This window comes from Netta rufina, assembly GCF_964035555.1.
Source record: "Netta rufina genome assembly, chromosome: 11".
Classification (NCBI taxonomy): Eukaryota; Metazoa; Chordata; class Aves; order Anseriformes; family Anatidae; genus Netta; species Netta rufina.
Genome location: NC_140134.1, coordinates 19,118,384 through 19,130,474, shown reverse-complemented (window position 1 = coordinate 19,130,474; position 12,091 = coordinate 19,118,384). Strand labels below are relative to the sequence as shown.

At 42.0% G+C, this 12,091-nt stretch overlaps 1 protein-coding gene across 5 annotated transcripts in view; it reads left to right on the top strand.

The window, feature by feature from the left end:
- ADAMTS17 (ADAM metallopeptidase with thrombospondin type 1 motif 17) overlaps nt 1-12,091 on the top strand; it is a 172,973-nt gene that overhangs the window by 138,878 nt on the left and 22,004 nt on the right. For 4 of the 5 annotated variants that reach the window (XM_084293408.1, XM_084293407.1, XM_084293409.1 and 1 more), the window contains 2 exons: nt 7,025-7,229; nt 11,527-11,679. In XM_084293408.1, coding sequence (XP_084149534.1) covers nt 7,025-7,229; nt 11,527-11,679 — 358 coding nt within the window. Of the gene's footprint in view, nt 1-7,024; nt 7,230-11,526; nt 11,680-12,091 lie in introns of those variants that run through there. The other variant, XM_084293411.1, reaches the window with a different exon arrangement.

The following is a 12,091-nucleotide window of genomic DNA, read 5'->3' as shown; positions in this document are numbered from 1 at the left end:
ACTTTTCCATCTGTGGGCAGGAATCCAACACTGCTTTCCAAGGGCTCACACACTGAAGTGATGCCTGCTGGGGAGAAAACGAAGCCAGTTGCAGGGGTCAGCCAAGACCCCAGCTGGCTCGGCACCTTGTAGGCTTGCCCAAAAGGCAGCGACTGATCGGAGCATGGGTGCCTTTGTGTGCAATGCTCGATGGTGCCTGCCTCTTGGTCCCAAGTCTGGTTTAAGCTCATGGTGCTTGTCTGTAAGATTCGTACTGTCTGAGAGCCTGCCTCTGCCTTCAGGCTCCATCATAAACCCGTGATGATATGCAAGAAGGCAGCCCTACAGAGTGAACACTGTTCTCATGGATGATGATGGTCAGTAACCCAGTGAAAATCGTTTTGTGTGCTATGACCTGGGCTGTGTTCAGATCAGCCTGCCTGCCTGCTATGTTTGATCAAGTCTCCTTGAGTCCAGGCTGTTTGCACCACATTCATTTGTGTTACCAGCACACATAGATGAGGAGCAGAAAAGTTTTGATTTTATTTTATGGGGTCTTGCAAAAAACAGAATTTGGGGGATCTGTCTGATGGGAAACTCCTGAAGAAAGCTGACATATTACTTGCAGGATTGTATGGAAATTGTACTAAACTGGAGGGACTGCTGGGGAGTACCTGTTAAGAGAAGGGACTAAGCTGGACACTCTGTATTTAATTATTACAAATTCATATGTTCTTTCATTAATGTCTTCAGACTCTTTTGGAACCAGTACAAATTTTTTATCATCCACAAGGTCCAGTGGCAAGGAATTCAGAACCTTACCTGCACCTTGAGCTAAGCCACATCTCCTTTTGTGTGTTCTGAATTTGGTTACATGAAAAAAAAAAAAAAAAAAAAAAAAAAAAGAACAGCTATGGGGATGGTTTCAAATCATTTTAGCCTGGAAATCTGGCATAAATAGTAATGTTAGCACCCTCTGATCCAAGGAGGCACCACGTAAGAGCTCATTTTGAAGCACTTCCCAAAACTGGAGTTGGGATCTCCAGAATCAGTTTGAGCTTAATGAATTTGCCAGGACTGCGCTGGACACGGTGCGAGACACGGTGGCTGCCGGCGGCTGAGCGAGCGGGCAATGCTGCGCCCTGGTGGCTGCTCTTCGGGGAAACCCGCCTGGGCTGGAAACCTGCAGGTCTCCTGCAAGACCTGCCGGAGAAGAAGCCAAATGCTGTAGACCAGAAAGCCTCAAACGAATGGAGCACCCTTGTGAGTAGCTGCTGTGGGTGTCTGCTGTCCTACCGTGGGCACGTCTGGCTGTCAACCATCCACTAGAAGGAGACAAAATCACACACGTTCCCGGTTGTAGGCAGCTCATCGAGTACAGCAAGGCAGTCAGGAGTTAATTAGCTACTGAAAGGCAAAAAGATGTTTCCAAGCACATCCAGCAACCCAACTCAATGAGGCAATTCTGGAAAAGAAGTAAGAGAAAAGGCTTGGGAACAAGCAAAGGATAAAATTAGGAGGGCTTGTTGGCTACTGGTGAATGCATTTACATCAAATAATTTAAGATGACTGGCTGGAGCAGAAGTTCGTTTGGCATTGGCTTTCACATGGAGTCATGAGACAGGTTTCTTAGCTTTGGTGTAAACACCCAGGCTGGCTTACATCACAGTTTTTCCCGTTACAATGTTTGACTCAACAGCCTGATGTTTGAACATCGCATTGTTTTAAAATGTTAAACGATCTGTGCTTCTTTGGTTTGAGGCTCTTGAGGCCAAGCATAGTCTTTACCCACAAAGAAGGATTAGCAGGATAATCTAGCAAAATATTTAATTATGGGTGAAATTCACCCCTCCTGCTGCCTGCGGTAACGCTCTGCATGCTGCTTATATCCTGCAGTGCGAGCTGAGGAAAACACACTGCCTTCCTCGAGTGGCAGAGAACGGAGCTGGCCATCAGCTGCCCCATCAAAGGTACACCAAGCATGGAGAAGGACAGTGGTAACTCACTGCAAAAGGGCTCAGCAGGTGTTAATACTCTATACCTTAGTGTAGCAAGGCAGTTGCAAGCAAGAAGGACACCTACTCGCACCAGTGCCATGCTGAGTCCTTGTAACCAGAGTGATCTGCTCAGTGTGAGGGATGAGGGAGGAAGAATACAAAGTCTTTGGCGTAAAAAAATACTTCCCAAGGTGCAGGTAAATTATAAAACAGTGTCCATGGTCCTATGATCGTATAATTGGTGGGAAATTAAAAAAAAATAAAGCTGTCAAAATGATAATCACCAAAGAAAAAAAAAAGAAATCTGTGTGAGTGAAAGTTGGCAAGTCTGCTAGCAGAATGACTACTGTACTGGAAAATTACTGAGCACTGTTTATAAAGGCAGTCAGACAGGAATGTTAGTCTTGGAGTCCTACTTTCAACATCAGCAGCTGTATTATTCTACTAGATTCCTTGTGCTTTTTTCCAAAAAAAAAAAAAAAAAAGAACAACAACCAACCTTCTAGTGACTGGGTGTGGCACAACCTGTTCCCAAAAATCCAGATTCACCTGGTTATTTTGACCCCAGAATAGCAGAGATGTAGCAGAGAGCTTCAGAAGTGCATCGGGAGAGAAGGATACAATAGCACAGTGTGCATGTTTCATCGAAATCATAAGTCCACTTGTAAACAGCGTTTTCTTGCCTCTACATACTCAAGCATGAACTTAGTTTGATAGCTGTAAGGAAAAAATATCTGGCTATCAGTTCCATGTGACTAATTCTCAGAAATCTTTTCCAGTTCTGCTCGCTACAATTATCCAATGTCAAATCCTGGCACCAGTGAAGTTAGTTGGAGTTTGCATAACTTCAGTGGAGCCACAGTTTCACCAAGGTGCCCTAGAAAACCAAGAGCAACTTTAACATGATCTTGCATCACAAACTGGTGCTAAAGATGACCAGCTCTAACTCGAGATGGAGTTATCCTCACCTAGACAGTAATTCAGTGGTGTGTGTTAAACCAAAAGGTGCACAATAAAATCTGCTACAATGCTGGAAGTGTACTGCTTTAGATTAGTTTCTCACAAATGCTTTTTCAGATTAGCATCAGTGTTTAGTATCACATTTCCTCTGATATTTTATTGAGCAGTAGTGCAAGCTCTTAACTAGTTAGAGCAATCAAAAAGCAGGGTTATTAAATACAGAAAAATGAGTGTTATTGCAACTATATCTTTGGTCACATCAAATCTCTTACTACAAAAACAGGGAAATGAATTTCAGTGTAGCATTAGAGAGGGAACAGAAGTAACAGAAGCCCTGTAGAGAGCTCCGACATTGGTCTTCTGCACAGCTCAAGACAGAAATAACTAAGAGAAATTTAATGGGCTGCGATATTTATCCTACAACATGCAATGTCTTTATGTTATAAGAGGATAGAAATCTCGGAAAAGTGACCTCATGTCTTTTGGTTTCACTCCTCCACCCCATCCTTCAGCCTTGACGCATTTTATCTTCATAGTATGTTTTCCCAAATCTCTAGCTACAATTTCATTTCTAGCTACAGTTCATTTGCAGACATTCATCTCCCCTAGGTTCATGTACGCAGTGCAATAGATGCTAGTTGTTGTTTTTTTTTCATAGAAAATGGGGGAGTCTTCAGCAAGCAGGTAGAGTGAATAATTCAAGGTTAATGACTAATCCAGAGCACAGAAAGATCAAATGATGATCTGAACCTCCAAGAGATATTTCAAGTTTGCTCCAGGGGGCTGCCAGATGATTGTTGCCAAAGCAGATTAGAAGAACTCCAATTCCTGAACAGAGATACTGAGAGGTCAGAGGTTGAGAAAGACTCAGAAGATAAAGATTTAAAACAGCCCTCTCAGATTGCATGTCCTGCCCATCCCAGCCCTTTGAGGCTATGGATAAACACCCTTCTGGGCATTTTTTAGCTAGAAAGACAGACACAGACTGGGTTAAAAAAAAAGTGCTTAAAAGCTCATCACTTTCTTAACCTAAATCTAACCACCAGCGGGAATCATCTAGCTCTTGAATCTTCTATAGAGGTAAGATTACAAAAAATAATGCTGTAGATGAAGCCATCTCTAGGATTGTGAGAAAGATGAATGTGTTTGTCACACAAATCACTCCTTGTTGGAAAGAGGACGGGCTCTCCAGTACTCCATGTAGAGCAATCACATGGTCCAACAGAGTATGGTTATATCTGGGGAGGGAAAAACCAAATGGAAAAGAACTGTGGTATCAAGCAATTCCTAAGATCATTTTACTGGCTTAAAGCATAGCTGGAAGCCAAATGGTCTATATGATACACACCTGGCTTAGTGTGCAAGAGTTAATTGCCTTAGTTAACAACACAGAGCTGGCTTTGTGTTGTATGTTAGAATAGTGGAATTATTTTTGACATTGTCAAAAGAAAAATACTTCAGCTTCTTTAAAAATGAAAAATAAATCTCATTCTTAAACTCATCCATGTGTGTTCAGAAGGTGTAATGACAGTGTAGAGAGGAAAATGTCCGTAATGTAATTTAATAGTAACCATAATGTGGTACTATTTGTGCATCACATTTTTCTTGCCAGTTAATACATTACCTGTGGACAGTAATTTTGCTCATAGCTTGCTGAGCATTCTTTTACCAAATGTGAAACAGGCAGGAATTTCCATATTTAATCACTTCATCCATAAATCCTTTGTCTTTCCATTGATAGTGAACCATGATGTTGAAATACAGTCATAGCGATTTTCTCTCTTTCAGGCATTAAAATAATATTTTCAGCTGACTGTGAAGGGGGCTTTGGGAGAACTGTGGGGGAAGATCAGGGCACTGCTAGGACTGCACATAGGATTCACGTTTCCTTGTTTGCCAGATGAACTATTGAACCAAGCAGAGATTTCACTGAGATGATGAAGTTTGATGGTAAAGTGATCATCCCCTTGATACTTTCGAAGATATCCTACTTCAATTTAATCTGGCTTTTGTCTCTCAGACCTGAAACTAACCCCCCACACCAAAATACCCTTTCTTTTCAAAGCGTTTGGATTCCTGGTTAGCAGAAGCTGTCCCAGGTAGGTCAGGGTGGTCCATGAGGTTTCAGAGATCCCTTACAGTGCAACCCCACCTTCTTTTCAACCACTGGTGGACTAAGGCTTGGCTCAGGGGGGGATGTAGGGGATCTGTAGCTGAGGCTGGCCATAGGGATGCCACTCTGACAAAAATGCTGAAGATGATTTCATCTTCACAGCAGACTAGGTCTGAAATTACCTGAGCCACAGCTTTCAGTTGATTATCTGGGTTTTGGCTCATGCTCTGTGCAGTCATTCTTCTCATGATGATATTCAGGCTTTCTGTGCCAGTTATCTAGTCACACTCCATCCTATCGGTGCTAGAGCAGCACTACCTGGAGATGACTGACCAGGGTAAAAGAAAAAAAAAAAAAGAATTTTCTTTCCTGAAAGCAAAGTCATAACCTGACTTCTCAGGGCATCTTGGAAATGGCTGGCACACAGTGTGCTGCCCATCCTAAATGGAAGTACACGGACAGCCTCTGCCAAGAATGTATTTTTATCTTTCTTCTTTGCTTTCAGTCCCTTTCCCTTTTTCTTCTGCCAGTAGCCGTAGATCACAGTGAGAGTGTGGTGCTGAAGTGAATATTAGTTCAGCGGAGCCTGTACAGAAACCCTTCCTGGCCCGGTGACTCACATTCAGCTCATAAAGCAAAGTCACTTTTTCCCCCTTCATGCCCCTGTTGAGCGGTTCCTTCACCCGGGTAGATAGCTGCTTCCACATTTGCTCTGACAGGGCACGGCCCAGCTATTAATTTTCCTGAACACTGATTTCTGCACTTGAAGGCTATTTTTGTCAGTCTCTCAGTCCCAGCATTTGATTACCCAGCTGGCATTTTCCCATACCATAAGCAAAATACCAAACACTCAGCCACAGAGATGCGCCAAAACTACTGTCTAGAGAAACATGTTTGGGGTCTTGCCAGCTGTTTTAGCCAACAGAAATTCACAGATGTGTCAACTGCTTCAATGCAAAGAAACATTTGAGTGTGGCCCTTTTCCACAAAACGCAGGTGGCCAGCCTGCGCGATCCTGTTCAGCCCAAACCAACCGGCTTCTGCCAACGCAGTCCTCAGTGCCGTCACACCAGTCAGCAGTCAAAGCAGTTGGCAAATGGATTCCTGATAATTGCGCCAAATGAGGATGTTGCTACAAATTGTGGTGAACTGATTTGTCTGCATGCGGGAGTGGCAAAATGAGAAATGGTTGTCTGATTTTTGTATGAGAAGTTAGCAGCAACTTCCAAGGAAGTGTGGCTGTACAGTTGGCGTGTGTGATGTTCTGCCTGGAGTAGTGGAACCTACAGCAAAACAAAATCATATTTCTAAGCAAACTTCTGGTTTTGAGAAGTCTTCTTTAGGTCACTTAACATAGCAAGCAACCCAGAACTGGGTGACAAGTAAGAGATTCATGGTATAAGGGTACTAATCTAGGTGACAGCCCTAAATAACAGTCCAGAAGGTCAATTACCTGGTGATGATAGCCTTCCGGAGCACAGTGCCTGCACAGTTATTGTTCCAGTCATTCACATCAGCCAGGAATGCCTGTAATTACAGAGAAAATGTTCCTCACTGACAGATTACAGGAAGCGTGAAGATGGATGCTGCTTGTCTTAAGGAACTAAGCGTCCCTCCCTACATACTTCCTAGCAAAGATTCTTTTTTAATATTGTATCCACTGCCATGTAGGCCCGCTTTAACCACAGCGGTAGTTCCAGTGCTTACTGGGTTCATTATGGAGCCTTTCAGTGAGCCTTACACTGAGCTGGACAACAACAGAGAGAAATTGCCTCGTTTTCCTTGCGTGGCCAGAGCAGCGTCAAGTTCCAACAGATAAGATTCCAATGAAACATCCTGGAAAGCCCAAAACAATGAAAAGGGAAATATCACCACAAATCTAGGAAGAGTTGCCTATTTCTTGCTGTTTTTAAGTGAAGCATAATGTTTGATCCCTCTTTTTTTTTTTAACATTCCTTCTCTGTCTCCTTCCCAGGTGGGTGACTGGCCACTGGAGTCCCTGCTCTGCCACTTGTGAGAAAGGTATCCAGCGCCGGGAGGTGACTTGTGTCTACCAGTTGCAGAATGGCACCTATGTTAACACAAGAGACCTCTACTGCCTGGGCAACAAACCAGCAACAGTACAGAGCTGTGAAGGACGGGACTGCCTCTCTATCTGGGAAGCATCAGAGTGGTCAAAGGTAGGAGGAACTCGATTCAAGAACGGATCCAGACAGCACACAGCTCTGGATACACTGGCCCTAACCTAGCTAAAAGTTAAACGTGTTCTCCCAGTCGGTGCCTGTCAGTACTGGGGCACTTGGTATGACTGTGTTTTGTTGCCATGATCAGATGGGAGCTGCGGTTTGTATCCCATACCAGATGAGCTATTAAGGCAGGTTTTCAATAGCATACTATGGTAACTATATCTTTCCATCTGAAAACTCTGACCATCAAGGAAAAACATTTCACTGACCTGAGGCCAGAAGTGTAGTGACCCACCAGGTCTTCTGGCTCAGTTGAAGTGCAGTTTCAAACAAATACCAGATTTATCAAATATCTGCATGTTACAGAGAATGTACGGTCTTTGGGCCCTGTCCAACCCTCTTTTATGCAATTCCTGGAACATGAAAAAGCTGGTTGTAGTTTGTTTAAAGGTGCATCTCCACGTAGTTGCAGAGAGTTACAAAATTATTCTGAGATACTATAAACACATTTCAGAGATGAATAAGGTGTCCAGACAGCCTGCATTTTGTTTAGCAACAGAATAAACCGGGAGTGTGCCTACAGTTCATGTCCAGGACTCAACTAATGTAGGGTAACTTTTTTGTACCTTGTGAGTAACAATCCTAATAGAATTTCCAAGTTAGTTTTGATACCGTATCTGTTAGGCTCATCCGAATGACAAAAAGATAATTTCAGTCTTGGTGCAGTGCTTACAGCTCTGCCAGTCTCATTCTAGACTGGCTGTGGTACAGGGCTGTCCAGCAACAGCCATTTCTGTGGGAAGGGTATTTCCTTGTTTTTCATCTCTGTTTTGAAACAGTGAACTCCTGTTTAAAGCATTGTCAAAGAGCTTTCGCAAAATATTATTGTTAGAAAAGTGCTTAAAAGTCAGAGAAGCACAGGATACTAGGGATCTGGCACTGAGGAACAGTGTCTCTTAACAAAAACACAGTGTGATTCCATTGTCCACCTTCTGAACAGAAAATCTTTATTTGGCAAGTGAGATAGTTAACTGAGAGCAGTGTTTCCTTTCAATGGGGCACTGTACCTGTTCACTAATGCATGAGATGCTTTTACTTTCTGAGTCCTTTCATTTCAAAAGATGTGGAGAAATGCACCAAAGTGGTAATAATTTCTCTGATAGGTTTTTTTATGCGTTACGGAAACTACCCTTTCAGATTATGCCCACAGATTATCCTCACAGCTAAACCAGCTGAGCTCCAGCAATATTTGTAGCTGAGCCTGGTCTTCTCATGGTGCAGCTCCTACCTGTCTTACGTGGTGAATTTTGTTATCAGGAGTGTTAGTGGTCTTTTAACAATCACAGTTGCTTCTGTGTTCTTTTTATTAATTGGAGTAAGTCAAGGTACAGAATAATTTTTCCAGCGTGGAAATACTCCATATCTGTGACTATTGAACTAATTTGCAAATACATGGTATTCTTAGATTAAAAAACAAAACAAAACAAAAACACACCACTTATTTACTTTTCCTTTGATGCTGTTGATGGGACAGTAATTGGTCACTTTTTTGTGATTTTACATCTTCTGCAGGCACATTTGTGCTATTATGTAGCACAGCTGAGTCTAGGACAGGTTTGATGCTCTGCCAGTTTGAACACATCTCATACCTAGAATTTTCTTCAGTGGAAATCACTTTAATCCTTAACATTTTAGTCTGCTGTTGTGAGTAAATATCACAGCAGTGATATCATTTTATAAATAAGTTTTCTTATGTACGTTATTGAATTTTGGTTATACAACAAAAAACAGTTGAGCACATTAATGTCTGGTCCCCAATCAAAAAAGTGTGTTCTCAAAGCAAATTCCAATACAATCCTCAGTGTGGAAAAAATTAAATTCCGTTTTTATTGCCAAACACTTGAGATTGTTTTGGACAAAGTACCACACAGTCCATTTTTAATGACAGAAATAGAGATCGTCACAAAAAGGTAAATGTTTCTATTGTTAGTGGAAAAAAATAATGGATTTCCTTAAAATAAAGGATCTGCAAAGCTGTGATGCCCCTTCACAAAACTTTGTGGGATCTGACTAAGTCATTTGTTAATAAAGACCTAATGATCTAAGCTGGACACTCAGGGACTGCATGTATTATTTAGTAGACCATTCTGGTTTTAAATCTCTGTAAAATCTATACACTAAAAATCTTTTCATGACAACAGGACTTCAGGAAAGGAAAAAAAACTTCAAGGGGGTGATTTATATGTGACAACAGAAGATCTGCTGGAAACCTTTTGCAAATGCTGTTTTGTCTAGGAAAGTATATGCAATACTAATCTGTGAGTGACTTAAAAGCTTGTGGGAAGAACAAACAGTTGGTGTTTTTCCCAGACTCAGTTGTAAAACCCACCTAGAGATTTCTCATACTGTGAAAAACACTCCTACTTCAGCTTGATTTACTTCAAGTAAGTTGACCCATTTGAAAGATTTCACATATTGTGCTTTGTAGTTTGGGATGAACGAGTGCAACCCGGAGGAGGACTGAGGAAAACGATCTGTAATTTTGGAAAGTCTGTACAACTTGGGGCAAATTCGTGGCTTTAAGGTACCATTTAGGGAGCTCCAGTGTCAGATCTTTGGCAAGTCTTGCACTTTGAAGAGTCCAGCAAAGTAGTTTCTGGAATTCTGCAAAGCCTGGAAGAATTCACCCCGGTATCTAGCACAGCCGTACAACTGTGCTTGTTACAAAGATGTTACATCCGTAAGGCGGTCATGCCATGAGCGGCACATAGTAAATTAAGTGGAAGGTTTCCCAGATTTTCAAGAAGTCACTTTGTAGTGCTCTGAAGTATTTAAAGGCATGTCTGTTTGCTTGCCAGCTCATAAACGCTTGTCATTCATGTCCTTAACAAGGCCAGCAGGTCAGAGCTGCCTGGATTGTATTTTTAAGACGATTAGACAGGCATGCTGAGATTTGTCCATTTGATGTAATTTATATCAAGTTGACGCTTGTTTCCAGCATAGACCCCCTGGATGGAGAAGCTTCTTGGATTATGTTCAAAAGACCTCACAGAATATCTCATATCTTCAGTATTTATTCGGTGTCAAATCAACTGTCTTTTCCATGCTGATCCCCTAAAGGGGAGAACTCGACATGCTAGAGAAGGTTAGTTTTTATCTCAGTTGTACATAGATCATTTTTCCACCCACCTGTCCCCAGTGGCTTTTCAAGAAAATTTCTCACTCTTAACCACTGCAGTGGCATGAAAATGAAGAGCAGAGATGCTGGCTGTGCTGCTGTATGGATGCCTCTGACAGCATCAGCAAATCTGTCACCCCGTTACTGAACGGGTTATTTAAAACAGGAATTTCAGTTCATAGCAGTGTCCTTTCCCCACCAGGCAATGAAGTCAAGACAAATTCTCTGGTGAAACAGAATTTCCTGACAACGGTTGGCAGAAAAAACAAATGGGTGACCAGATATCCCTCCCCTTTTAGAAGCTACCTCGGTAGTGCCTGAGCACAAAAATATTTGCAGGCATTTTTTTGTTCACTTGCATGAATATTGGTTACAGTGCCCAAATGCTTGAGTCAAGTCTTCCTCCAGCAACTGCTGCTAGCAGCTCTAGTAGCCTGCTGCTTTCTCAGAGGACTTCAAGCAGTCCCTGCCTATGCTTTTGAGAAGCCCATTTTCCACCTCTGCTGATGCCTGTGGCTAACTTACTGATCAGGTGTGGAAGCTGATCCCAACATTGTGGCTCACTGAATAATGTCTCTGCTGAGCTATCCACTGTGTGCACTTGAAGTTCTTTGAAATTAGCATCATGATGAGGAGATGGCAAAACAGAGTGAAGGTCATATATGTGTTCACATGAGAACACGTGAGAAGTGTGACTTCACCACCGTGCATACAAACAGTTCTACAAAGCTGTTTTTGTAACACTGATCGCATTCTACTGTGAGCTAAAAATGCAATTTTCACCATCATTCTAGTCCTGTGATAAAGGAATATTGCAGTTCTGTTATGAATGCTGAGCTCTTAAACACAAGATGTAGTGATTTTTCCTCTGTAACACCAATTCTAGCACGATGCTAACTGATATTAAAGAAGGTTAATTTTCAGAATTGGCATTTTTTAAAAGTAAAGTATTTCCCCAGCAGATACCATACTTCTCAAATGACTCATATGTTTGAAAGGGGTTTAATTATTGGGGAAAAGTCTTACAGGTAATCAGTTTTTCTTCGTGTGCCCCAAAAAAGTTGTTATTTCTAGGCATTGTGCGACAGAAAACAAATAGCTATTGTTTTGCAGTGTTCAGCAGACTGTGGCAAAGGGATCCAGAAAAGAACAGTGACGTGCACAAATTCTCAAGGAAAGTGTGATGCAGCCACCAGGCCAAGAGACGAGGAGGAGTGTGAGGATCACACAGGCTGTTACGAATGGAAAACAGGCGATTGGTCTAAGGTAACAGTGAACACAACGTGGTATTTTCTTTCTAAATGCAAAGTGCTGTGCTTCTGTGTGCAGTCTGTTTTGCAATTCAAATATTTGAAAGGGAAGGGTTTTACTCATTTTGATTAGAGTTTTTTTCTGGGCTTTAAACTTTCCCTTTCTGCCATTTGTGACCCAAACACTGCAATGCGTGCTTGTGGAAATTACCCAGCAAGTTGTAACTAAGTGTAACTAAGTAACAAACAGCATAGAAATCAGTATTAATTGACAGTTTAACCATCCCAAGGCTAAACCCACACAGCCTGCCCATAAAAAAGGAAGATAGTCACCACAGGCCAAAACTCATCCATCAACTGAGTTCTTAGTGTTGAAAGGCTCCTTTACAAGCGATGCTGAAACCACTTTCCGTATTTCAAAAAACAAA